Genomic DNA, 27,772 nt, shown 5'->3' with positions numbered 1-27,772 from the left:
CACCGCATGATATCCTCACTCGGCCGACCTCAGTGTCACTGGTGTGCACCGCCACTATTTTTCTACCTGTACTCCACACACCAACCGAGGGAGAATTCTAATGCCTCTGTAGATCTCGTGGAACAGGATCCTCTGGCATATGCACCCTGTAGCAGTGTCTTTGAAGGCTGGCGCTCGGCAACCGCAGAGGTGACACGCATTCAGTTTTTGCATCCTCCCCTTTCCTCGTCATGACTCTCCTTCAATTTGTGGCCTTAGATACAATGAGGATGAATTACAGTTGCTCTTGGAATTGAAGGACTGTATTACCTCTTGTGGGGAAGTCATGCTGCTGTTCTGGGAAGACATTAATAGTCATACTATTTTCCTGACTACTCGTCTTCTAGTTGTTGCAGTTCAACTTTTCCTTCCTCACTTCATCTTTTCTCTTTGTGCCGTTTATATCCCTCTGTCATTCGATGTCACTAGGGCAAACCTCCTCTGGCTTATTGGGCGGCTCCCTCATCCCTTCCTGCTGCTCGGTGTCTTTAATGTGCACCATCCCCTTTGGGGCTCGCCCAGAAACTGTCTCCAACACCTTGGACTGCTATTTCAAACTCTACCCACCGTCATCCTGCCTTCATCCATCGGAAGTGAGCAGAGGGGGTTTGGGCGATACCCTTCTCTCCTCAGAATCATGAGTGCTACAATACCACTTACGCAAAAACAGACATAATGTCTGATCGGGATAACAGCAATCAGTGATTTTATAATGTTACTTATAATCAGTCTTGATTGCAATTTTTTTTATTCATATGACCGGTTTCGGTTAATTCAGAACCATCTTCAGATCTGATATTTCAGTTACAGGAGTAACCTGTCCAAATCCAGCAAATTTGTGACGCAGCATGTGAAATTTGCTGGATTTGGACGGGTTACTCCTGTAACTGAAATATCAGATCTGAAGATGGTTCTGAATGAACCAAAACCGGTCATATGAATAAAAAAAAATATTTTGCAATCAAGACTGATTATAAGTAACAATACCACTTATATTATGAGGAAGTTAGATCATGCTCTCACTTCATTCCGATCCTCCACCCCAGGGCCAGACAATGTTCACATTCAGATGTTGCAGAACATTTCTCTTATGGGCAAGGGCAGAGGGCATGTTTCCCAGTCGTTGGTGTGAAGCCACTGTCATACCCATACCTAAGCCTGGTAAGAACAAACGCCTTCCTTCTAGCTACTGCCCCATTTCTTGCACCACCTGTGTTTGCATAATTGTGGAATGTATCATTCATGCCTGGCTGGTATGGTGGCTAGTCTCGCAATTTACTAACTGCTGCACAGTGTGGATTTCGAGCGTGCCGTTCTGCACTTGACCATCTCGTCCTTTGTCAACCACTATCATGAATGGTTTTCTGCAGAAACTCCTGGCTGTGGCCATGTTTTTTGATTTGGAGAAAGCCTATGACACTTGCAGGAGGACTGGTGCCCTCCATACTCTGTACACGTGGGACTTCTGAGGCCGCCTGCCCCATTTCCTTCACAAATTTTTAAGAGACAAAGAGTTTTCAAGGTGTGTATGGCTTCTGCCTTGTCGGTCACCTTATCCAGGAAAAGGGTATGCGCAGGGTTCCATCCTAAGCGTCATCCTCTTTGATATCGCCATTGACCCTATTATGGCCTGTCTCCCGCCAGGCACCTCTGGCTCCATTTTCATTGACGATTTTGCCATCCAGTGCAGTTCTCCACAGAGTTATCTCCTTCAGTGACATCTTCAGCATTGACTCGATCATCTTTACTCGTGGAGCATCGACAATGGCTTTCACTTTTCCACTGAAAATACCATTTGTATGAATTTCTGGTGGCACAATTGCTTCCTTCCACCATCTTTACATCTTGGGTCTGTTGCTCCTCCATTCGTTGAAACTATGGAATTCCTGGGGCAGATACTCAGTAGGAAACTTTCTTGGCACTTCCTTATGTCTTACCTAGCCGCTCACTGTACACGGTCCCTCAGTATCCTACATATCCTCGTCAGTACTTCCTGGGGAGCAGATCGGACTACCCTCCTTCGTTTTTACTGGTCCCTTGTCCATTCGAAACTAGACTACGGGTGTTTCATTTATGCATATGCACATCCGTCCATCTTACTCTGTCGCAATATAATCCACCATCCATTTGGCCACTGGCACCATTTACTCGCTGAGAATCTTTGTAGAAGCTGCCAAACCACCATTGTCATGCCAATGTGATTTTCTCCTCAGCAGATCCCCCTGCGGGTTCGGGGGTTAGAATAGGCCCGCGGTATTCCTGCCTGTCGTAAGAGGCGACTAAAAGGAGTCTCACCTGTTTCGGCTATTAATGTGATGGTTCCCCATTAGGGTTTGACCTCCATTTTTTCAAATTCAACAGAAGTACGAGCCTTTTGGGGAAGGACACCTTACGTGGTGCAACATCAGTCCTCTGTGCCCTAAGACCTTGGCACTCTTTATCGTCTTCGCGTCGTAACTGCACCCTCCATCCCTCATTTTGGGCATTCACACCTGATGGATTGTGTAAGTTACGCCCTTCGTGCGTCACCAAAAATGGTTCTGAGCACTATGGGACTTAACATCTGTGGTCATCAGTCCCCTAGAACTTAGAACTACTTAAACCTAACTAACCTAAGGACATCACACACATCCATGCCCGAGGCAGGATTCGAACCTGCAACCGTAGCAGTCCCGCGGTTCAGGACTGAGCGCCTGAACTGCTAGACCACCGCGGCCGGCCTTCGTGCGTCACCATCTGCACCCACGATCACTATGGATTACCCATGGCACCCAAAATCCAGCACGGTAGCCAGCCCGTTGTGGTGGGGTCGTCATGTACCCTCTAGGTTGTAGCCCCCTTGACAACACAGGGATTGTACTGCCGATGCCTGAGCTGAAACCTCCCCACGTAAGCCAAGGAGGCGATGCCCGTCTCTCTGGGGCATCGGGACTCCTGGCAACGGCCATCCTGCCAGGTGGCCTTTGCTGTGGCTGGGTGGCGCCCGTGGGGAGAGCCCCTGGTCGGAGTGGGTGGCATCAGGGTGGATGCCCCGCAATGAAGCGGGTGAAATCTCGATCTGGTGGTCGCCCGACCGCCAATGTCTCTAAGTGTGGTAAGGTGGAATTTAACGCTGTGACATATAACCCGAAATCGTTCCCTTCCTTAGCCACACCATGGGAGGAACGTAGGGCTGCAGACAGACAGGAGCCGTATTCGCCACGATACCTTGTATGCAGCAGAACTGATGGGGATTCGTTTTTGGGGACTAAGTCTCTTTTCTTTGTGCACAATCTCGAAGATAAGTTTGGGGAAGTGGCGTCTCTTTCCAAACTGAGGAGCGGGGCCATTCTGATACAAGCAGCTTCATATGCACAGTCCCAGGCATTACTCGCCTGTGAGAAGCTCGGTGACATCCCCGTTACTGTCACTCCCCATAAGTCCTTAAATTTGGTCCAGGGGATTATTTTTCATAAAGATCTTCTGCTACAGTCTGATGACGAGCTACGTGAGAACCTGGCACGATGAGGTGTACACTTTGTCCGTCGTGTCTTTAGGGGGCCGAAGGATAATAGGGTCGCTACCGGTGCTTTCATCCTGGCCTTTGAGGGCGACTGCTTGCCTGAGAAAGTCAGGGTCATGGTCTACCGGTGCGATGTCAAGCCCTATGTCCCGCCCCCTATGCGATGCTTCCAGTGCTGGAAATTCGGACACATGTCCTCCAGGTGCACTGCCAGCCCCACGTGTCGTGATTGTGGACGACCTCCGCATCCTAATGCTCCATGTGCTCCGCCTCCCACCTGCGTTAACTGTGGGGAGCATCATTCTCCCTGCTCACCAGACTGTGCAGTCTATCAACGAGAGCGGAAGATACAAGAAATTAAGAACTTGGACCGTTTAACTTACCAAGAGGCAAAGAAGAAGCTAGAACGACTCAACCCCACACCTATGTTGAGGAGTTATGCTACCGTCACACTGCCACCACCAGCTCCTGCACAGACTCCCTTCTCCGTTGGCCCACAGAGAAATCAAGTAACGTCTGCCCCACCGCTGGGACAGGCCACTCTCTCTTCCACTGCTCCAAAAACACCCAGTTTGGGAGCAGTGCGCCCCAAGCAACCGGGGACGTCAGTCCCCACCTCTCAGCCGGAGCGGCGACAGCCCTCTCCGGCTCCTCAGCCGGGGAAGCGACAGCTCTCTCCGGCTGCTCAGTCGGAGACGCAACAGCCTCCTCCGGCCTCACTTGTTCGGAAGGGATCCCTTGGGGGAGTCCCTTCCAAGGACTTCCCCAGTGTCTCACAAGACACTAACCAGTGGCTGAAGAAGCCACCAGCTGCTGGTCAAAGGGCTTCACGCTCTTCCTCTGTTCCTGATAATGCGTCAGGAAAGCCCTCCCAGCATGCCAACCCTCCTCCCAAAGACAAGAGAGAGAAGAGGAAGCTCTCCAAGAAGGATAAGGACCCAGTGGTTCCCGCACCAACGCTTCCTGTCAGCTCAGCCTCTGAGGATGAGGTCAAGCTCTTTGCGTCCCCTGATGACCTGGATCTCGCCGTCTCCTCAGAAACGATGGCCGTAGCGACATCCGTCACTCAGTCGGTGGCAGCATGTGACCCTGCGAAGTAATTTGCCTTTTCAGTGCCTGAATGCCCCTACAGGACACGCTTTGTACAATCCTCCAGTGGAATTGTGGCGGTTATTTTAGCCATCTACCTGAGCTACGTCAGCTTCTAAGCATGACACCTGCTTTATGCATTGCCCTCCAGGAAACCTGGTTCCCGGCAATGCGGACCCCTGTCCTCCGTGGATACAGGGGTTATTACTGCAACCGTAGCACATACAATAGTGTGTCAGGTGGAGCCTGCGTGTATGTCCTTACCTCTGTATATAGTGCTCCTGTGCCCCTTCAAACATCATTGGAAGGTGTGGCTGTCCACGTAAGGACTACCCAGGACATAACCGTCTGCAGTGTCTATCTCCCTTCAGGTGGTACAGTCTCCCTGACCGAATTGGCTGCACTTGTCGCCCAACTTCCCACGCCTTTTCTTCTCCTTGGGGATTTTAACGCCCACAATCCCCTGTGGGGTGGATCGAAGATTACTGGCCGAGGCAGAGATGTCGAGAATCTCATCTCCCAACTCGACCTCTGCCTCTTAAACACTGGCGCTGCCACGCATTTCAGTGTGGCGCATGGCACGTTCTCGGCCATAGATCTGTCGTTGTGCAGCCCAGGGCTTGTACCATCGGTCGACTGGAGAGTCCATGACGACTTGTGTGGTAGTGACCATTTTCCCATCTTCCTTTCACTACCCCAGCGTCGATCCCATGAACGCCTGCCTAGATGGGCATTTAGCAAGGCAAGCTGGGAAACGTTCTCCTCTGCTGCAACTTTTGAATATCTCCCCCACGGTACCATCGATGTGGCGGTTGAGACACTGACTGCAGCGATTGTTTCCGCTGCGGAATGTACCATTCCTCGTTCGTTAGGGTGCCCCCAGTGAAAGTCAGTGCCTTGGTGGTCTCCAGAGGTCGCTGAAGCCATTAAAGAACGTCGGCGGGCTCTTCAGCGACATAAGCGGCACCTGTCTTTGGAGAACCTCAATTTCTTCAAACGTCTCCGTGCTCAGGCACGGCGGCTCATCAAGAGGCGGAAACAGGAGTGCTGGGAGAGGTACGTTTCCACCATTGGTTCCCGTACTTCACCTTCCCAGGTGTGGATGAAGATTCGGCGCATCTTTGGATTGCAGCACTCTACAGGTGTCACAGGGCTTACCATCAATGGGGCGCTATCCACCGATGCCGATGCAATCGCCGAGCATTTCGCACAGCACTATGTTCGGGTCTCTGCGTCGGGGAATTACACGCCCACATTTCGCGCGCTAAAACGCCAGGAGGAATGCAAACGGCTTTCTTTTGCTTCTCGCCACCCTGAGGCGTATAACACCCCATTTAGTTTGTGGGAACTCCAAAGTGCCCTGGCACAGTGCCCTGATACAGTCTCTGGGCCAGATGGCATCCACAATCAGATGCTCAAACACCTGTCCCCGGACTGTCAGCGGTGTGTTCTTGCCATCTTCAACCGCATATGGGGTGTTGGTGTCTTTCCGTTGCAGTGGCGAGAGAGTACCATCGTCCCGGTGCTGAAGCCTGGTAAGGACCCACTTAATGTGGATAGCTATTGGCCCATCAGCTTGACAAACACTCTGTGCAAGCTACTGGAACGTATGGTGAGTCGACGGCTGTGTTGGCTGCTCGAGTCTCGGGGTCTTCTGGCTCCGTGCCAGAGCGGCTTCCGTCAGGGCCGTTCCACCGCCGATACTTTGGTCTTCCTTGAGTCTGCAATCCGCACTGCTTTTTCCAGGCGCCAACACCTCGTCTCCGTCTTTTTCGATCTCTCCAGAGCATATGACACGACGTGGCGGCACCATATTCTCGCCACGTTGCATGGGTGGGGTCTCCGGGGCTCTCTCCCCATTTTTATTCAGAATTTTTTATCTGTTCGGACATTCCGCGTTTTAATTGGCACATCCCATAGTTCACTTCATATCCAGGAGAACGGCATTCCACAGGGCTCTGTATTGAGCGTGCCCCTTTTCCTTGTGGCCATTAATGGCCTTGTAGCAGCAGTAGGGTCGTCTGTCTCACCCACGTTATATGCTGACGATTTCTGCATCTTTTTCAGCTCCTCCACCATTGGTCTTGCAGAACGTCGGTTGCAGGGAGCCATACGCAGGGCGCAGGCGTGGGCCCTAGCCCATGGGTTTCAATTTTCTCCTGCGAAGACTTGTGTTATGCACTTTTGTCGGCGTCGAACTGCCCATCCCCACCCTGAGCTCTATCTTCAGGATGCCATGCTCAGGGTTGTTGACACTTACCGTTTTCTGGGATTGCTGTTCGATGCCCGGCTTACTTGGCTTCCACATATTTGTCAGCTCAAGTGTCAGTGCTGGCAGCATCTGAATGCCCTCCGCTGCCTGAGCAACACAACTTGGGGTGCAGATCGTCACACGCTGCTGCAGCTCTACAAAGCCCTTGTGCTGTCCCGACTGGATTATGGGAGTGTGGCGTATGGCTCAGCGTTGTGTTATGCACTTTTGTCGGCATCGAACTGCCCATCCCCACCCTGAGCTCTATCTTCAGGATGCCATGCTCAGGGTTGTTGACACTTACCGTTTTCTGGGATTGCTGTTCGATGCCCGGCTTACTTGGCTTCCACATATTTGTCAGCTCAAGTGTCAGTGCTGGCAGCATCTGAATGCCCTCCGCTGCCTGAGCAACACAACTTGGGGTGCAGATCGTCACACGCTGCTGCAGCTCTACAAAGCCCTTGTGCTGTCCCGACTGGATTATGGGAGTGTGGCGTATGGCTCAGCGTCGCCCTCAGCTTTGCAACTGCTGGATCCCGTTCACCACTGTGGGGTTCGACAGGCGACAGGAGCATTCCGCACCAGCCCTGTTCATAGCCTCCTTGCTGAGGCTGGGGTTCCTCCACTTCGTATTCGGCATCAACAACTGTTAGCCAACTATGCTGCCCACGTCGGTTGTTCGCCCCGTCACCCTAACTATCGTCTCCTTTTCGAAAATGCAGCAGTCCATATCCCACACCGGCGGCCGCGATCAGGCCATATAATTGGGATCCGTGTTTGGTCGCTCCTTAATGAACTCGAGTGTTCGCCTCTTCCATCTGCTTTCCAGGTCCGCCCACATACACCACCTTGGTGTATTCGTCGGCCGCAGCTTCGGCTGGAACTTTCCCGATGGCCAAAAGATTCAGTTCCTCCTGCAGTCTTGCGCCACCAATTCCTTGCTCTCCTAAGCACATACCATGCCTAGGAGGTTATCTATACCGATGGCTCGATGGTTGATGGCCATGTGGGGTACGCTTATGCTCATGCGGACTATGTCGACCAGCGCTCCTTGCCGGAAGGCTGCAGTGTTTACACCGCAGAACTGACAGCCATTTTTCGTGCCCTTGAGCATATTCGTACCAGCACTGGAGAGTCCTTCATCATTTGCAGTGACTCGCTCAGTAGTCTGCAAGGTCTTGACCAGTGCTACCCACGCCATTCCATTGTTGGTGCCATCCAGGGGTCCATTCACGCTCTTGAACAGCGTGGTTGTTTGGTGGTGTTCATATGGACCCCGGGACATGTTGGGATAGCGGGAAACGAACTCGCCGACAAGTTAGCCAAAGAAGCTACCAGCAAAGTGCCGTTGGAGATCGGCCTCCCGGCAACTGATCTCCGAACGGTTTTGCACCGTCGGGTCTTTGGGATGTGGGGAGACGAATGGCGCACTCTGTCTGCACCCAACAAGCTGCGGCAGGTAAAGGCGACCATGACTGTGTGGGGTTCCTCCATGCGGGCCTCTTGCAGGGATTCTGTTGTTCTGTGTAGGCTCCGCATTGGTCACTCTTGGCTGACGCATGGTCATCTGCTGCGTCGAGAGGACCCCCCTCATTGTCGCTGTGGTGCGAACATGACGGTGGCCCATATATTGTTGGAATGTCCTCTTTTAACCGCTCTCAGGCGTGATTTTAATCTCCTGGGTGATTTATCCTCTCTTTTAGGTGACAATGTCTCTATGGCAGATCGGGTTTTAAGTTTTAATCGCGCAAGCGGCTTTTATAGGTCCATTTAATTTTTTTTTTTTTAACATCACCCTCTTTTGAGCTGTATCTTTTAATTAGTTTTGTGTTGTAAGTCGACTCCACCCTAAACTTTTAGGCTGGAGGTTTTAACGTGTTGCAGAGTGGCTGGCTCTTGGCCAGCCCAGTCCTCTGCTGTGCAGTTTTAATTCCTTCTGCCTTTGTTCTCTATGTTGTTTTTGTTGCTGTGCTCTGTTTTCCGTGTTGTCTTAAAATGGACCATGGGGCTTTTCCTCCCCCGGAATTTTTCTTTTAGTGCTTCGCCTGACTGGTGGATAGTTTCACTGTGCTCTGTGTTTTTATGAAACAAGGGACTGATGACCTTTGTAGTTTGGTCCCTTTAATCTTTAACCCAACCAACCATCTCCTCAGCAGATATGCATGCTGTTTGTCTGCCCTGCCTGGCCACCCATCCTCTGTCCCCTCCTTCGATGACTCCTTTGACCACAAGTATGGGGCGCATCCCTCTTCTCTGTTACCTCCTGGAGTTTGCTTTTGGCTATTGCTCCAGCAGCTTAACTTCTTGCTACCTGGCTCTTTCCCAATGGGTGTGAACCCTTCACCACCTTAGCTTTGTGCAGCAGCCCTATGTTCACCTTGGACGTCATTCGCTTCCTAAGGATTCTACTGCAGACAAGCTCTATCACAGTAAGTTTCTCGATCTTCCCAAGGAACTTTGTGAAAGTACCTTTGTGTACATTGAAGGCTCGCAGACTGACCATGAAGTAGTGTGTGTTTTCATCATTGGCATCGACGTTTTACGGTATCGGAATCCGGAACACTAGAATCATTATTTACACTGGAGCTCTTCAGCCTGTATCAGGTCATGCAGTACATCAAGATACACAAGCTTTTCCATTGTGTCATCTGCTCTGGCCACTCAGTGCCCTTCAGAGCCTCTGTTTACCATTCATCCCTTAGTGCAATGGGCCCAGGGAAGCTTTCACTTGCTCGCTCTTGATGGGGCCACTGTGATGTTTATGAGAGTCCCTGGTCATGTCTGTCTGACAGGAAATGAGGCTGCTGCTGCTGCCGCCACCAAGGGTGCAGTCCTTGTACTTCAGCCTGCTAGTTCTCCCATTCCCTTCGATGATTCTTTGTTGCCATCTGTAAGCAGCTGGTGTCACTTTGGTCTCACCACAGCTTTTCCCTTCGTAGCAACAAGCTACAGGGAATTGAACCTCTCCCAATAGCTTGGCTGACCACCTCTCGGCCCTCTCACTGCATGAAGATCATTTATGCTAGGTTGCATATTGGGCACTGTCATTTTAGCCATTGCCATTTGTTAATGGTGACACCCCTCCACCACCACCACATTTTACTCATTGTCATCAAGCTTTGACAGTTCACCATTTTGTAACAGAAAGCTCTTTTTTTTAACCACTTATGTTGTAATTTGTTTGCTGTCTGACTTATTGACTGTTTTAGCATACAAAGCACAGGCTGTTGACCACATTTTGCTTTCTATCTGTCGTAGCTATATGGCAAAAGACATTTAATATTTAATTGAAGACCTCTGTTGTCCTTATGGTGTATTTTATTGCCTTTTCTCCAAGTGAAAGTCCTTTTTTATAGCTGTCTTTCCTTCTATCGGTTGGGTTTAAAATGTTGTCGCTTTTAACTCCTTTTTTGTCTTCGTGTTCTACAGAGGCGCATATGACTTTAATTGTTTCTGCAGTATATGAATGGTTCCAAGTACCACATGAAAGAATTGATGACTGTAGGGGTAAGTGTCAGATTACAAATTTGCAGGTCTATAACTTATTGCTCTTTCATCTCAGTCAGTGATTTGGTAATGTGAAAGATGCAATGTTGCACTGTGCTTTGAAGTCCATCTTAAACTTCAGATCCCCATGTAACTGGCTGGAGAAGTAAGTTCAAAGATCTGAGAAAGGCAAAGATGCCACTAGCACCATGTGAGCACCACTCCCCCCCCCCCTCCCTCCTCTCTCTCTCTCTCTCTCTCTCTCTCTGTGTGTGTGTGTGTGTGTGTGTGTGTGTGTGTGTGTGTACTTTCTCCTCAGTCAAGTAAGACTAGTTGTTAATGTAATGCAAGGACTGTAAGTATAACACTATTACAGCATGCATATCTGCTGAGGAGAAAATCACATTGGCGTGACAGTGGTAGTTTGGCAGCTTCTACAAAGCATGTGAACTGTCCATTTTAGTTTCACCTCATGTCAAATACTGGCGTACTGACAAAAGTCTCACAGTGTGTTTACTGCCATATGAAATTTGTTGTTATCAGTTAGTCATTGTTTTAAAACTACAGTGACATTCATAAATATAATACTAGAAATAGAAATGCTTTACGCTACCCATCAATCAGCATTAGTCTGCACAAGAAGAAGTGAGGTAATCAGCCATAAAGATGAAACTTCCTGGCAGATTAAAACTGTGTGCCCGACTGAGACTTGAACTCGGGACTTTTGCCTTTCGCGGGCAAGTGCTCTACCATCTGAGCTACCGAAGCACGACCCACGCCCGGTACTCACAGCTTTACTTCTGCCAGTATCTCATCTCCTACCTTCCAAACTTTACAGAAGCCATAAAGATCTCTGGCAACTTACCCATTGATGTGCAGTGACAACTCCTAATCTGTAGAAGAATTTATGGAAGTGAAGTAGTGTGAGATTTATTTATTTATTTATTTATTTATTTATTTATTGGTGTGTGTGTGTGTGTGTGTGTGTGTGTGTGTGTGTGTGTGTGTGAGAGAGAGAGAGAGAGAGAGAGAGAGAGAGAGAGAGAGAGAGGTTTGAAACCGATGTCCGGAAACCTTCCATTTCCATGCTACAACCATTTGAAAACATATTGGTAATGTAGCCACTTTTACAAGTAATTGATTAGGCGTGACCCAGTACATCACTTGTTTTACAATTCCACTCATTAATAGCCAAAGAAATTGCTTTTGTACCCATTGATAGGTTCTCTTCAACATGATACAGTATGATCTCGTACAGTTCAAGTATGCAGTGCCTCCGTGGGGCACCACAATCACATCTGCTGATAGTGAAAGTAGCCTTTCTTGAAGATGTTGCATAATTGTGGTGAAAAAATATAAAGGTGGCGAGCAGTTCTTCTATTACTGGGAGCTCTGCTATTCAGAAGGATCATGTTGGTGTATTTTGCGAATATGTTCTCAACCATGTTGCTATAACACTCACAGACATGTGAATGAGGCTCAAACCAGGTCAGAGGGGTAGGATAGATATCAAACAACATCAGCCAATCCACTGTTACCACTCTCCACAGTGCCTATCCTATTGCATTCCTACCTAGCAAACATGTTTTCAAATGGCTGTAGCACGGAAATGCTATGTTTCTGGACATAGGTTCCTGTTCAAAATATTATGTACTCACTCCTCTCCCAAGTCCTCGAAGTTTGTAATGGGAATTTCTGAACACTCTGTATTTGTAAAACTGACTAGCTCTATATCAAAGTGAGAGATTGAATTTATGATCCCTGCAACATGCAAATAACCATCGGATTGACTAACTAACTGAGACATCCCTCTACATCCTCTTATTTAAATAACAACGAGGCATTCACTGAACCACATATTCCATAAAAATGCTATTGTGTTGGTAGGTAAAGGTTATTTATCATTTAAAATTGTGTTGTGTTCTCTTCATGTCACATTTATGCACAAATGTCTCCTGGCAGTGCACTGCTCATTGCTTCAATCACGTATCACTATTGTATTCAGGGGAACTTAATTGTAGTTGTATACATGTCAGCTTTAACTGAAGCATCAAAAGTCAGATGATCCAATTGAGAGGAAGGGAAAAATGCACAAGATTAAAGTAACAAAAAAAGTAACAACTTATTTAAAATTATGAACTTATAACACACAATTCTTGCACAGCTGCTGCATGTCCCTGTCATAGACATCAGTTTCTTATTACACTAGAAGTTAAAGAAAGAAAGGAAAAGGAAAGAAAAATCACCATGAAGGGATTAACCGAATGGGACAAAAATTGGTGGAAGTGATGTACATGTACAGTCAAACAAATGATTACAATTTCAGAAAACCTGGATGATGGAGAAACAACTGCACAAATTGAGCAAGTCAATAATGTGTTGGTCCATTTCTGCCCCTTATACAAGCAGTTATTAGGCTTGATATTGATCGAAACAGTTGTTGGATGTCCTTCTGAGGGGTATTAGGCTAAATTATGCCCAGTTGGCACATTAGAACATCAAAATTCCAAGGTGGTTGTAGGTTCCCTGCCCATAATGCTCCAAATGTTCTCAGTTAGGAAGAGATCCGTTGACCTTGCTGGCCAAGGTAGGGATTGGCAAGCATGAAGACAAGCAGTAGAAACTGTCGCTGGATGTGGGTGGGCATTCTCTTGCTGAAATGTAAACCCGGGATGGTTTGCCAGAAAGGAAAACATAGAATATTGTCAACGTATCATGTAAGTGTGCGCCAGATGACAACCAAAAGGGTCCTGCTATAAAAAGAACTGGCACCCCAGACCACACCACCAGGTTGTCAGGCCATGTGGTGGGTGACTGTCAGGCTGGTATTCCACTGCTATCCAGGGCATGTGCAGACAAATCTTCAGCTGGAATCTCATTGACTGGACCAGAATTGTCTTCAGTGATGAGTCCTGCTTCAAATTGAACCACAGTAACAACCGAAGATGTGCTTGGAGATGCCCTGGACAGTGGTGGGATTCCAACCGGACTCTTGTCCGTCATATGACCTGACAACCAGAAGTGATAGTCTTTTGCACCATTTCCTTTCATAGCAGGACCAATTTGATTATCTTCCATGGCACCCTTACAGGACAGTGCTATGTCTACAATATTCTAATCCCCATTTTGTTGCCCTGCATGGCAAGTCATCCTGCACTTACTTTTCAGCAAGAATATGCCCACCCGTATGGAGCGAGGGTTTCTACTGCTTGTCTTCATGCTAGCCAAACGCTACCGTGGGCAGATAGGTCGCCGGATATCTCCCCAACTAAGAATGTTTTGAGCTTCATGGGCAGGGCCCCACAACAAGCTTGGGATTTTGATGATGTAACACTCCAGTTGGACATAATTTGGCATGAAATCCCTCAGGGGGACATCCAACAAGTCTACCAATCAGTTCCAAGCTGAGTAACTGCTTGCATAAGGGTCAGAGAAGGACCAACACAATATTGGTGTGCTAAATTTGAGAAGCTCTTTCTCCTGAATAAATCATTCAGTTTTTCTGAAATTGTATTCATTTGTTTGTCTGTTCATGTAACTTGACATCTGTTAACAATTTCCATCCCATTTGGGTAATTCACTCATGATTAGTTTCTTTTAAAAAGAGTTTACAAGGAGGAGAGAGAGAGTGTGTAATAATATCGTTTTCTTTGTTGCAGTGGACTTGAGGGAAGTAAAAGAGGTTCGCATAGGAAAAAACTCAAAGGATTTTGAAAAATGGCCAGAGGAAGCAAAGCGAATGGAGAATTTAAAATGTTTTGTTATATATTATGGCTTAGAATTCAGACTGAAAACACTATCAATAGCAGGTAATAAATTTTCTGTTATTTTGTTAGTTATATGTGCTTGCATATTTTTTGTGGTAGCCATAGTCGCTTTGGTTGAAGAAAACAAAATAATTAGAGATAAATGTAACCTTTAATAAAACAAGCTCATTCAGCTCTCTTTATGCTTCACTTTCAGTGCAACCGCTGTACATTTATATAAAGACTGAATTTGAAGGTTGATTAATGGAAAGATTTCTTTGGCTCTTACCATGAGATACTTTGGGATCTTCAAAGTCTCACATGTGTCCATGGCCAGAATGCCCTTGCTGTTGATGTACCACATGTGAGACAAACATTTTGGTCTCCTTACAGGTCCGAGGGTTAGAATAGCCCCAAGGTATTCCTGCCTGTCATAAGAGGCTACTAAAAGGAGTCCCACACATTTCGGCCTTTATTTGATTGTCCCCTGTCGGGTTTAACCGCCATTTTTCAAAATTTTCCCATATAGTGAGCCAATTGGGAAAGGGCACCTTACATGGTGCATCGTGTCCATTGTGCATTGAGATCTTTAGCCAACTTTCTCGTTGTCGCATTGCAGTCCCACCCATTCTCCATCTCTTGGGCGAGGACACCTTCCTGGGTGCGTTTTCCATCATGCACTATGCAGTGTCACTTCCTGTGCTGACGATGCCCATGGACTTCTTTGCACCTGATATCCAGCATGGTAGCCAGTCCATTGTGGTGGGGCTGCCATGTACCCTGTTGATTGTAGCCCCCTGACAACACAGGGATTGCTCTGCTGATGCCTGCACCTTTAACTCCCCACGTATGCCAACGAGTAGACGCCCATCACCCTGGGGCATCAGGACTACCGGTAATGGCCATCCTGCCAGATGGCCTTTGCTGTGGTAAGGTGGTGCCCATGGTGAGGGCTCCTGGTCGGAGTGGGTGGTATCAGGGTAGATGACATGCCATGAAGTGTAATACGTCATCTCTTGCTGGTGGTCTGCTGCCAGCAGTATCTAAGCAGGCAAAGTCTAACTTTAATGCTAAGAAATATGACCCAAAGTCTTTCCCCTCCCTGGCCACACCATGGGAGGAACGCCAGGCTTAAGGGTGGCAGTGAAGCTTAATTGACCTGGTACCTCGTATGTATCAGAGTTGATGGGGAATCTTTCATGTCCTTGAGGACTCAGTTTTGGAGCATTTGGAGGACAAGTTTGGGGAGATGGAGGGCTTGTCCAAAATGCGCCCTGGGTCAGTTTTGATAAAATCAGCATCCTCTGCCCAGTCACGGGCATTACTCGCTTGTGGCAAGTTGGGGGATGTTTCTGTTACCATCACACATCATAAGAGCTTAAATATAGTCCAGGGTATTATAGTTCACAGGGACCTTCTTTTGCAGTTTGATGATTAGCTGTGCGCCAGTTTAGAGCGGAGAGGTGTTCATTTCGTCCAGCGTGTCCATCAGCGCCCAAGGGATAACCAGGTTGCCACCGGTGCATCCATCTTGGCCTTTGAGGGTGACACATTGCCTGAGAAGGTCAAGGTGATTGTCTACTGCTGTGACGTCAAGCCATATATCCCTCCCCCGATGCGGTGCTTTAAGTGCTGGAAGTTCGGCCATGTCTTCCCACTGTACTTCCAGCCCTACCTGTCGAGATTGTGGACGTCCATCGCATCCCAATAATCCATGTGCCCCACCTCCCATCTGTGTCAACTGCGGAGAGCGTCGTTCACCTTGATCATCAGACTGCAGAATTTTACAGAAAGAGAGGAAAATCATAGAATATAAGACCCTGGACCGACTGACCTACGCTGAGGCTAAGAGGAGTTTTGAGTGCCTACTCCTGTGGCTATGGCCACCTCATATGCCATTGGCAAACAATTGGAGAACAATTGTCGCCCCATCAGTTCCTTGAATTCCTGTTGCCTCTCAGAACTGGGAGACACCACCTGCCCCTTGACGGGAGGGGGGGGGGGGCACTTCCATCCCTGTTGCTCCTGCACCACCTACTTTGGGAGCAACACCCCCCCCCCCCCAAACCATTGGGGATTTCAGTCCCCACTTCTGAGCCAGAGAAGCGTAAGGCTTCTTTGACTCCTCTCGCTAGGAAGGGGTCCCTTGGGTCACTCCCTTCCCAGGTTTCTGCTAGTGGGAAAGATGACACCCACCAGTGGCAGAAGAGCCCAAAAGCAGCTGGTCGTAGGGCTTCACTTTCATCCTTAGTCTCGGAGACTGATTCAGTGAAGTCCTCCCAGCCAGGGGAACCCAAGGAACAGCACAAGAAATCGAAAAAGAAGACCCATAAAAACAAGGAACTTGTGGTGGCACCCACACCACCGCTACCTACAAGCTCTGCGTCTGAGGATGGGGTGGAGATTCTGGCTTCCGCTGAGGACCTGGATCTCGCCGGACCCTCAGACACAATGCATACAGGCTGCTCAGGCAAAAAATCAGTGGCAGCAGATGATCTGAGATGTAAACTGCCTCATTGAATGTTCCATGCCTTCCCATTCTCACAATGATGTCATCCCCCAGTCGAACTGTGCAGGTTTTTTCCATGGTCTGGCTGAGCTACGGCAACTGTTAAGCTTTACACCTGTTTTCTGCATTGCCCTCCAGGAAACCTGGTTCCCAGCAATGCGGATCCTTCCCCTCCACGGGTATAAGGCATATTACAGGAACTGTAGCAACTGTAATCGAGTGTCAGGTGGAGTTTGCCTTTGTGTCCTAAACTCAGTCTGTAGTGAAACTGTTCCCCTACAAACCCCTCTTGAAGCTGTGGCTGTCAGAATACGGATGATGCAGAAAATAACTGTCTGCAATGTATATCTTCCTCCAGATGGTGCAGTACCCCTGAATGTATTAGCTGCACTAATTTATCAGTTCCCTAAACCTTTCCTACTTTTGGGAGATTTCAGTGTGGCTCGAGGTAGTTACTCGGCCATTGATTTATCAATTTGCAGCCCAGTACTTTTCCCATCTATCCACTGGAGAGCACGTGACATCGTGTGTGGTGGTGACCACTTCCCCATTTTCCTGTCACTGCCCCGGCATCCGTTGACTCTCCCCCACATAGTAATATCAATTTGATGGTTGAGCAGGTGACAACCACAATCGTTTCTGCTGCAGAAAATTAGATCCCTCGCTCTTCAGGGTGCTCCCAGCGAAAGACAGTTCTTTGGTGGTCGCCGGAATTCGCTGAGGCAATTACAGATTGTCGGTGAGCTCTACAGCGACATAAGTGACTCCCTTCCCTAGAGCATGTGATAGCCTTTAACAGCCCCGTGCCCATGTACACCAGCTTATAAAACGACGGAAAGAGGAGTGTCGGGAGAGGTACGCGTCGACCATTGGGTGCCATATGTCACCTTCCCAAGTCTGGACAAAGATCAGACATCTTTTTGGGTATCAAACCCCAGCAGGTGTCCCTGGCGTTACTGTCAGTGGCGAGCTATGTACCAACGCAAACGCGATTGCTGAGCACTTTGCTGAGCACTATGCTTTAGCCTCTGCATCAGAGAATTACCCCACAGCCATTTGCCCTCTCAAACTTTGGATGGAAAGGAAAGTCCTGTCGTTCACTACACACCATAGTGATCTGTCAGGGACGTGTCTGCAGCAGTTCCCACTTGCCAAAATATCTCAATGGATACTTGTCGTCAACCCCCCCTCCTTGTATCAACTAACTGGATGATTTTGTGCTCATATGGCCCTCCTTTGAGAAACATCTGCAGAACTTTTGGCTTCTATTTCAGACTCTGCCGGACATGGGCCTTGTGTACAATCTGGATAAGTCACTCTTCTTTCAGCACACTGTTGAATACCTTGGGCACATCCTTTCTCATTGTGGGATCCAGCCAATGACATTGATGCTCTTCCTTGACCCACTAATCTGAAGGAGCTCCTAGCTTTTCTAGGCAAAATTGTTGATTATCACAAATTCATCTCACAAGCGGCTACTATTGGGCATCCTCTTAGTTACTGAAAAAGGCACGCTGTTTGATTGGATGTCTACGTGTGACCAAGCGTTCACAACTTTGAAGGACAGTCTTCGTTTAGCCCCTTTCTTCACCACATGACAACCAGATAAGTATCTTGTCTTGGTCACTGGTATGCCCCAGTTTGGGATGGGGACTGTGTTGGCCCATTGCAGTGCTCAACACAACACAGAGAAATTATTCCCAAATTGAGAATGCTGTCACTATTATTTATTCAATCAAGAAACTTCATGTGGTTTCACGTGGTTTGAAGTTTCACCTTCCCATCGACCACAAGCCATTAGTCTCCCTCTCTAGTCCCTCAGTGCACCTAGCAGATAAAGTGGTTCGCAGGCTGCATTGGTGGGGTCTGTTCCTCAGCCGTTACCATTATTATCTCAGTGAGAAAGCTCAGCAGGCAGTTGACAGCTTTCCTATCATGGGGTCAAATACTGCTCATGCTATAAGTGCAGATCCTGTTCTCTGCCAGGTGCGGCAACATATCCAGTGGGTATGGCTGGAATGACCTGCAGCCTGAACGTTGTTTCTGGTCCATAATTATTTTGTACTGCATCCCAGAGTGACTTGTCGATGGTGTAATCTTCTTGATGACGGAACACACCGTGCTGTGGGGGGTCATTATGACTTCCCTCAGGTGGGACACACTATGGCTCTTGCATCACAGCCACTGGGTGGGGTCAAGGACAAAAATGTGTGCTTGCCACTGAATCTACTGGCCTGATGTCAGTGGGGTAACTGAACATTTAATTGCTGCTTGTCCAAAGTGTGTAGGTCACCAGGCTGCTCTGCGGTATTGTTACTCATTGCCTGCCCTGGGAATGTGCCCACCAGGATTTTGCTGGCCCATTCTGGGACACATTTTGGTTGCTCGTCATTGGTGCATACTCCAGATTCCCATACATTGTTAATTGCTCCTCTGTGACAGTGAAGTCTAGAGTGTGTACCCTCACTTGCATCTTTACCATTGAAGGTCTTCTCTTCACTGTGGTGACAGAAAACAGGCTGCAGTTCACCTCTCAGATCTCTCAAGACTTTCGTGTGCAGAATGGCATCCACCATGTTGGGGCACCTCTGCTTCTCTTGCAGTCCATTAGGAGGCAGAACATCTCATATGGACCTTCAAGATGCAGATGGAGTACATCTGGACACACCAGTAGAAGAGGCACTCACACATTTTGACAGTTCTTACAGGTCAACTCCTTTTGGTAAGAGAAGCCCGGCGGAGTTACTCCAGATGCACTAGCCATGTGTAATGTTGCACCTCATGACGCCAATCCCTCACTTGCTTCTTGCACTGCTCACCAGAGTACCACCAGGGCTCACACCTTTGGTCCCTTTGATCTTTGGATTCCGGCAGTCGTCCATAGACAGCAAGGTCAGCGTGTCTTCTTGTGCTGTAGACAGGTGACAGGCTGGTGGCCTGCCATTGCAAACCATGGGTGAGGGAAAGGCTACTGCCACCTCAGTGTGCAGCTCCCGAGCCATCTCTTTGGACACCACATCTTTCTTTGGTCTAGCTTCCTGTGCTGTGGTTCCCCTTATGTACTACCTTTTCTGACTCAACTCCTCCCTCTCAAGCAAGATCGTCAGTGGCCAGTGGCAGACAAAGTCCATCAGTGGGCAGAGATGGTGTGCAGCTCACAGGAGACACTTCAGCACATTCCTTCTCTTGCCCCTGACAGCCCGGACCTCCATTTAGCTCCCATGCCAGCATTGGCACCCCTAGCAACTTGACTGAATAATCAATGATAGGATAACGTTCTACGAGTCGGGGCGTGGAATGTCAGAAGCTTGAACGTGGTAGGGAAACTAGAAAATCTGAAAAGGGAAATGCAAAGGCTCAATCTAGATATATTAGGGGTCAGTGAAGTGCAGTGGAAGGAAGACAAGGATTTCTGGTCAGATGAGTATCGGGTAATATCAACAGCAGCAGAAAATGGTATAACAGGTGTAGGATTCGTTATGAATAGGAAGGTAGGGCAGAGGGTGTGTTACTGTGAACAGTTCAGTGACCGGGTTGTTCTAATCAGAATCGACAGCAGACCAACACCGACAACTATAGTTCAGGTATACATGCCGACGTCGCAAGCCGAAGATGAACAGATAGAGAAAGTGTATGAGGATATTGAAAGGTTAATGCAGTATGTAAAGGGGGACGAAAATCTAATAGTCATGGGCGACTGGAATGCAGTTGTAGGGGAAGGAGTAGAAGAAAAGGTTACAGGAGAATATGGGCTTGGGACAAGGAATGAAAGAGGAGAAAGACTAATTGAGTTCTGTAACGAGTTTCAGCTAGTAATAGCGAATACCCTGTTCAAGAATCACAAGAGGTGGAGGTATACTTGGAAAAGGCCGGGAGATACGGGAAGATTTCAATTAGATTACATCATGGTCAGACAGAGATTCCAAAATCAGATACTGGATTGTAAGGCGTACCCAGGAGCAGATATAGACTCAGATCACAATATAGTAGTGATGAAGAGTAGGCTGAAGTTCAAGACATTAGTCAGGAAGAATCAATACGCAAAGAAGTGGGATACGGAAGTACTAAGGAATGATGAGATACGTTTGAAGTTCTCTAACGCTATAGATACAGCAGTATGCAATAGCGCAGTAGGCAGTACAGTTGAAGAGGAATGGACATCTCTAAAAAGGGCCATCACAGAAGTTGGGAAGGAAAACATAGGTACAAAGAAGGTAGCTGCGAAGAAACCACAGGTAACAGAAGAAATACTTCAGTTGATTGATGAAAGGAGGAAGTACAAACATGTTCCGGGAAAATCAGGAATACAGAAATAAAAGTCGCCGAGGAATGAAATAAATAGGAAGTGCAGGGAAGCTAAGACGAAATGGCTGCAGGAAAAATGTGAAGACATCGAAAAAGATATGATTGTCGGAAGGACAGACTCAGCATACAGGAAAGTCAAAACAACCTTTGGTGTCATTAAAAGCAACGGTGTTAACATTAAAGAGTGCAACGGGAATTCCACTGTTAAATGCAGAGGAGAGAGCAGATAGGTGGAAAGAATACATTGAAAGCCTCTATGAGGGTGAATATTTGTCTGATGTGATAGAAGAAGAAACAGGAGTCGATTTAGAAGAGATAGGGGATCCAGTATTAGAATCGGAATTTAAAAGAGCTTTGGAGGACTTATGGTCAAATAAGGCAGAAGGTATAGATAATATTCCATCAGAATTTCTAAAATCATTGGGGGAAGTGGCAACAAAACGACTATTCACGCTGGTGTGTAGAATATATGAGTCTGGCGACATACCATCTGACTTTCGGAAAAGCATCATCCACACAATTCCGAAGACGGCAAGAGCTGACAAGTGCAAGAATTATCGCACAATCAGCTTAACAGCTCATGCATCGAAGCTGCTTACAAGAATAATATACAGAAGAATGGAAAAGAAAATTGAGAATGCGCTAGGTGACGATCAGTTTGGCTTTAGGAAAAGTAAAGGGACAAGAGAGGCAATTCTGATGTTACGGTTAATAATGGAAGCAAGGCTAAAGAAAAATCAAAACACTTTCATAGGATTTGTCGACCTGGAAAAAGCGTTCGACAATATAAAATGGTGCAAGCTGTTCGAGATTCTGAAAAAAGTAGGGGTAAGATATAGGGAGAGATGGGTCATACACAATATGTACAACAACCAAGAGGGAATAATAAGAGTGGACGATCAAGAATGAAGTGCTCGTATTAAGAAGGGTGTAAGACAAGGCTGTAGCCTTTCGCCCCTACTCTTCAATCTATACATCGAGGAAGCAATGATGGAAATAAAAGAAAGGTTCAGGAGTGGAATTAAAATACAAGGTGAAAGGATATCAATGATACGATTCGCTGATGACATTGCTATCCTGAGTGAAAGTGAAGAAGAATTAAATGGTCTGCTGAATGGAATGAACAGTCTAATGAGTACACAGTATGGTTTGAGAGTAAATCGGAGAAAGACAAAGGTAATGAGAAGTAGTAGAAATGAGAACAGCGAGAAACTTAACATCAGGATTGATGGCCACGAAGTCAATGAAGTTAAGGAATTCTGCTACCTAGGCAGTAAAATAACCAATGACGGACGGAGCAAGGAGGACATCAAAAGCAGACTCGCTATGGCAAAAAAGGCATTTCTGGCCAAGAGTCTACTAATATCAAATACCGGCCTTAATTTGAGGAAGAAATTTCTGAGGATGTACGTCTGGAGTACAGCATTGTATGGTAGTTAAACATGGACTGTGGGAAAACCGGAACAGAAGAGAATCAAAGCATTTGAGATGTGGTGCTATAGACGAATGTTGAAAATTAGGTGGACTGATAAGGTAAGGAATGAGGAGGTTCTATGCAGAATCGGAGAGAAAAGGAATATGTGGAAAACACTGATAAGGAGAAGGGACAGGATGATAGGACATCTTTTAAGACATGAGGGAATGACTTCCGTGGTACTAGAGGGAGCTGTAGAGGGCAAAAACTGTAGAGGAAGACAGAGATTAGAATACGTCAAGCAAATAATTGAGGATGTAGGTTGCAAGTGCTACTCTGAGATGAAGGGGTTAGCACAGGAAAGGAATTCGTGGCGGGCCGCATCAAACCAGTCAGTAGACTGATGACTAAAAAAAGGGGGGCAACTTGTGTTGCACTCCATTGTGTCTCCACAGTGGAGTCATCATCACACAGGAACTTCCGGCCCTACTCTCCAACTGCTGCAAACAGGGAGCTTCTGTCTGCACTGTGAGCAGCAGTCTTCAATTCCTGGGAGGTTGTGGGCATCCCTCAGATGTCTATTTCTCATTAATTCTAATTGCAGTAGCATTCCTTCAGTTCCTTCAGTAACCAACTGAAGCCCTGATGATGAAGCTGTGCTTAAAAATGTACGTACCCACACCAGATTGAGAGATGGCCCCGTAAAGAATTCTATAAAATCGAAAGTGATAGAGAAACGTAAGTATTTACAGACTGCAATTATTGATTGTAAATGCGCTTGGATTTTATTTTTAAGTTTTCCACATATTAATATTGCTTCAGTAATACAGTTTTTAGTTTGTAATTCTTAATTTTACACAGCCGGCCATGGTGGCCGAGCGGTTCTAGGTGCTTCAGGCCGCAACCGCGTTGCTGCTATGGTCACAGGTTTGAAAACTGCCTCGGGCATGAATGTGTATGATGTCCTTAGGTTAGTTAGGTTTAAGTACTTCTAAGTTTAGGGGACTGATGACCTTAGATGTTAAGTCCAATAGTGCTTAGAGCCATTTGAACTAATCTTAATTTTACATTTTACAAGAAACATCTCTGAATGATGTTTAGGACCCAGAATAAATGGTTCCACTAATTATTAATACATCTCAATGTATTGGTAGCTTTTTCAGAATCGGAGTGCACTTTGTGGATAAGAGGCCTTGACTACTTGGTTAACGATACAATAAGATCACCATACCCACTCCAGGTTGAGAGATGGCTCCGTAAAGAATTCTATAAAATGGAAAGTGGTAGAGAAACGTAAGTATTTACAGACTGCAGTGACTGCAAGTTCCCAGTGGTTATTGAAGCTTAATAAAGTAACTTTTTCTTTTTGTATTTTAGTGTCACACTGAAAGACCTAAAGGCATTCCTTCCTCGTGTCAACTGCAAAATTCCAACAAATAAACTTCGGGATGTCTTTCAGGAAGTCGATACAAGGAAACGAATGGAGCTAGGATTTGATGATTTTGCTACTCTTTACCAAAAGCTTATGTTTGATAACAATGTAAGACAATTTAGGCCTGTAAAATCAATATTTATTTGCCACAGCTTCAACACAGAACAAGTTTTTAAGTATATTTCCATTATTTATTCCAGATGTATAGTGAAAGTTTTAGTAAGTTATTCTCTGATTACTCTGAAAATGGTAAAACAGTAACATTGCAAGAATTTCAAAGTTTTCTTAGTCAAGAGCAGAGAGACCCAATGGGAGATGATGAAAGAGAAGTTTCTTCCTTTATGAGAAATTATTTGCAAGATTCACAGCGAAATGTCCAGGAGCCATACTTCACAATCTTTGAGGTATGGGTCAATAGATACTGATGTTGGCGTATTCACTTTTAATCAAAATATACTAAGTCATTGAGACGTTATATTTTGTCATATGCTATACATTACGTAGCATATGAGAAAATATATTGTAGTACAATGTACAATATATAAATAGTTAACAATCACAATATATTCTAGACCAACTGCAAATGGTTTGTTTACCCTTTTAGTTTTTGATGTCTTCCTTACTAACATTTCTGTTAGCTATTGGTAAACACATGCCAAGGAATTGACTGCTTTTCTTTTTCTTCTTTGAAACTGTCACTAGTTACCAAAGATGATTATTATTATGATGATGATGATTCATTTTATTTATTTATGTGTGTTTTATTTTTTGTTTGAGAAACTTTGTGATGAGTGAATGAAGTGCTTATTTGTGATGATATTGTTTTCAGTTTATGGATTTTCTTTTCTCGAAGCAAAATGAAATTTGGGATGAACGATATGATAAAGTCTACCAAGACATGACGAAACCATTGTCACACTATTGGATTGCTTCATCACACAATACGTAAGTAAACATCACACAGTAATAAAATACATCTACAAAATTAGTATTTTAAACCACAGCAAATAATTATGAAAGGCTTGCGCTTCGTTACCCACAAAATTACAGATCACTGTCCTTAACATCAGTTTGCTGCAGAATTTGTAATATTGGTAATTTTCGCCTCACAAACATTAGTATACGCTCAATAGTAAATACCTGATGGCCTGAAGTTATCAAACAATTGTAATGTAAAAGAAATGAACCATCGCTTAGCAGCAACATAATCTATTATTCTTTATGTTTGCGCTCCTGTGTGGTGGCTGTCAGTCTCTATGTACACATATCGATTAATGATTGAAAAAGAATTCTGTTTTTTCAAGACAAATGAGCAATAGAGTGCTTCACCTTTTACTGTTTCTATTCCATGAAAGGTGGACGCGGACTTGCTGCGTTCTGCAATCTGTATTTTATAATTTGTGCAAAATAGTCTGTAAATGTGCTAATTGTCTTCTCAATCAGAAAACATATAGTTTTATGTAATTAATTACGAGCAGGCACCATCAAGAGGACATTAATCTCAAGTATTGCCCCAAAAGTGTAACAACAAGTTTACTGTTACCAGTCATCATTTTATTTATTTCCATGACGCGTTTCAAAGGTTTAAACCTCCATCATCAGGTGGATTTACATTAATTAGTATGACATTTGTGTGTGTGTGTGTGTGTGTGTGTGTGTGTGTGTGTGTGTGTTATGTTACAATTTTTTGGACGAACTTGTGGCACTGTGCCCAGTGGTTACAGGTTCCTTTCTCTGTCGTAACACATCACATGTATACTGTCACATTTGTAAACAAATATTTTGTTCGTCCAAAAAATCGTAACGCGCGCGCGCGCACACACACACACACACACACACACACACACACACACACAAAAATGTCATACTAACTAATGTAAATCCACTCAATGATGGAGGTTTAAACCTTTTAAACACATCGTGGAAATAAATAAAACGGTGACTGGTAACAGTAAACTTGTTGTTTCATTTAATGTCAATAACAGTCACGGTAAAGCTTAACCCAAAAGTTCGCATTTTAAAAAAAGTGTGTTATATATGAAGTGTGCTTAATTAGACAAATTATCCTTAAGTAGTTCCATCTCCTCATTTCTTAAATGTTAATCATTTTGTATCAGTTTATCTCCAGAAATTACAATCATGCTGATAGACTGAATGCAGCATTGAGGCAGGAGGAACATTATTGTTTTCCTATCATTTCTGAAACAATCCTTTTGAATTGTGTAGTGTTGATTTCCTTTAAAGTCAGTAAATATTTTGGTCCCTTAGTGTCGATCTGGGTGTGACTTCATTGCGGTCATGAAAATGTGCGGAAATGATAATGTTGCTTCCTACTAATCTCAAATAAATTAATCTGCTGCTCCATGTCCAAAGAATGTCAGGTATTTAGTGACTTGTTACTATAAGATAATTCAATCTATCTCTGATTCTGTTGCCATGTTACACACAAAACATTGTATCTTCCATGTCACTTGGCGAAACTCAGCTGCCCTTTTCTCACATGATATGATGTGAACCATGGCTGAAGGGCAACAGGCAGATTCCATTTTCTTAAATTTCTGAAAAGCATTTGACATGGTGTCCCACTGAGAACTGTTAATGAAGGTACGAGCATATGGAATAGGTTCCCACATATGTGATGGCTCGAAGATTTTCTTGAGCAACAGAACCCACTATGTTGTCCTTGACAGAGAGAGTTCATAAAAGATAGGGGTATCATCAGGAATCTGATAAGCACATTTCAGGAACTGTCTGTGACTGAAAGAGATCCTACCCAAACTGCTGTCATTAACCTTGTTTCAGAGGAAGCTTTGGGCTGCTGGGCCCAAGAATTCATAGAGGGTGGGGATTTTTTTTTTTTTAGAGCTCCAATATTAGGCTTATGAGGGAGCCCGTTGGGATATGGCTACCAAGGAGTGGAAGAAATCCAGTGTTTACTCTATGTGCATACTGGGAGGGAATTTGGGAAAAGGGGGGGGGGGGGCATCGGTCAGCCAAGATGTGGAATGTGTTCTTTCAGATGCCATGAAGATCACAGGTTACCAATAGTGTGTTGCTTCAGGCCAGAAAAGATTCTACAGGTTTTTGGCAGCTATCCCAAGTGGTTAAGACAGCTGGTCTTGGTTGCAAGACGAAGGTGGAGCTCACCATGTATAGCATTGTTGACTGGATCAATTGCGAATCTGTGGTACAGAGTGAAATGTAGAGTCTGAATCAGAGGCTCAGATGGTTCTGTGATCATGTTGGCTGCAGAGTCCATGTCTTGGGTCATAGGATGGGGAGGTTCAGTTTCTTTAGGTTTGAGGATCTCGAAAAAGTTCAAACCAAGGTACAGTCTCAAAGCGAGCAGGTTAAACACAAGGCAGTGGTAAACATAAACAATGATATTATAGTTGTAAATAGCTGTTGCTGTTGCTGCGTTGGGAAAGAACTAGAGTTCCAAGCACTCATCCAAAGGACTGCAGCCTAAGTAAGTTCAGTAGAAGTGTTCGCCAATAACTTAATGGAGTTCAGGAAGAATAGATTAAATTCAGTTGCTGTTAGTAGTTTATCTGGTGATTAATTTTCAAATAGTACCTGACTCATCCAGTTATAATTGGTGGTGACTTCAGTCTACCCTTGATATGTTGGCAAAAATACAGATTTAAAAAAGGTGGTAGGCATAAGACATTGTCCAAAATTCCGCTAAATCCTTTCTCTGAAAATTGTTTTGAGCAATTATTTCAGGGGCCTGCACAGCCTTTAAATGGTTGTGGCTATATACTATTTATTTATGTTTACTGGATATTTTCTAGGACTTTTGGTTCTGCACAGGGTGGCATTGATTTTAATTTCATGGTGTTGTGTCTGGGCTTGTGAAAGGAGCTGTCTGTCCTTGTGTCGTGGTTGTGTTGTATCTTGATATCTTGAGTATTGGGAACATAGTTGAATTTTGCCTAGCATTACAGCTCATAAACAGATTGCTCGCTTGAACTTGGTCACTGAGTGAAGGATACTGGG

The 27,772-nt window shown here is 45.7% G+C and overlaps 1 protein-coding gene across 1 annotated transcript in view; it reads left to right on the top strand.

The window, feature by feature from the left end:
• LOC126260201 (1-phosphatidylinositol 4,5-bisphosphate phosphodiesterase gamma-1) overlaps positions 1-27,772 on the top strand; it is a 282,094-nt gene that overhangs the window by 17,147 nt on the left and 237,175 nt on the right. The window contains exons 2-6 of the mRNA XM_049957484.1: positions 14,027-14,176; positions 23,496-23,634; positions 23,719-23,881; positions 23,974-24,177; positions 24,603-24,718. Of these exons, the coding sequence (XP_049813441.1) occupies positions 14,027-14,176; positions 23,496-23,634; positions 23,719-23,881; positions 23,974-24,177; positions 24,603-24,718 (772 nt within the window). The remainder of the gene's footprint in view (positions 1-14,026; positions 14,177-23,495; positions 23,635-23,718; positions 23,882-23,973; positions 24,178-24,602; positions 24,719-27,772) is intronic.

The sequence above is a fragment of the Schistocerca nitens genome, chromosome 5, assembly GCF_023898315.1.
Source record: "Schistocerca nitens isolate TAMUIC-IGC-003100 chromosome 5, iqSchNite1.1, whole genome shotgun sequence".
Taxonomy (NCBI): Eukaryota; Metazoa; Arthropoda; class Insecta; order Orthoptera; family Acrididae; genus Schistocerca; species Schistocerca nitens.
This window is presented reverse-complemented; position numbering and strand designations above follow the sequence as displayed.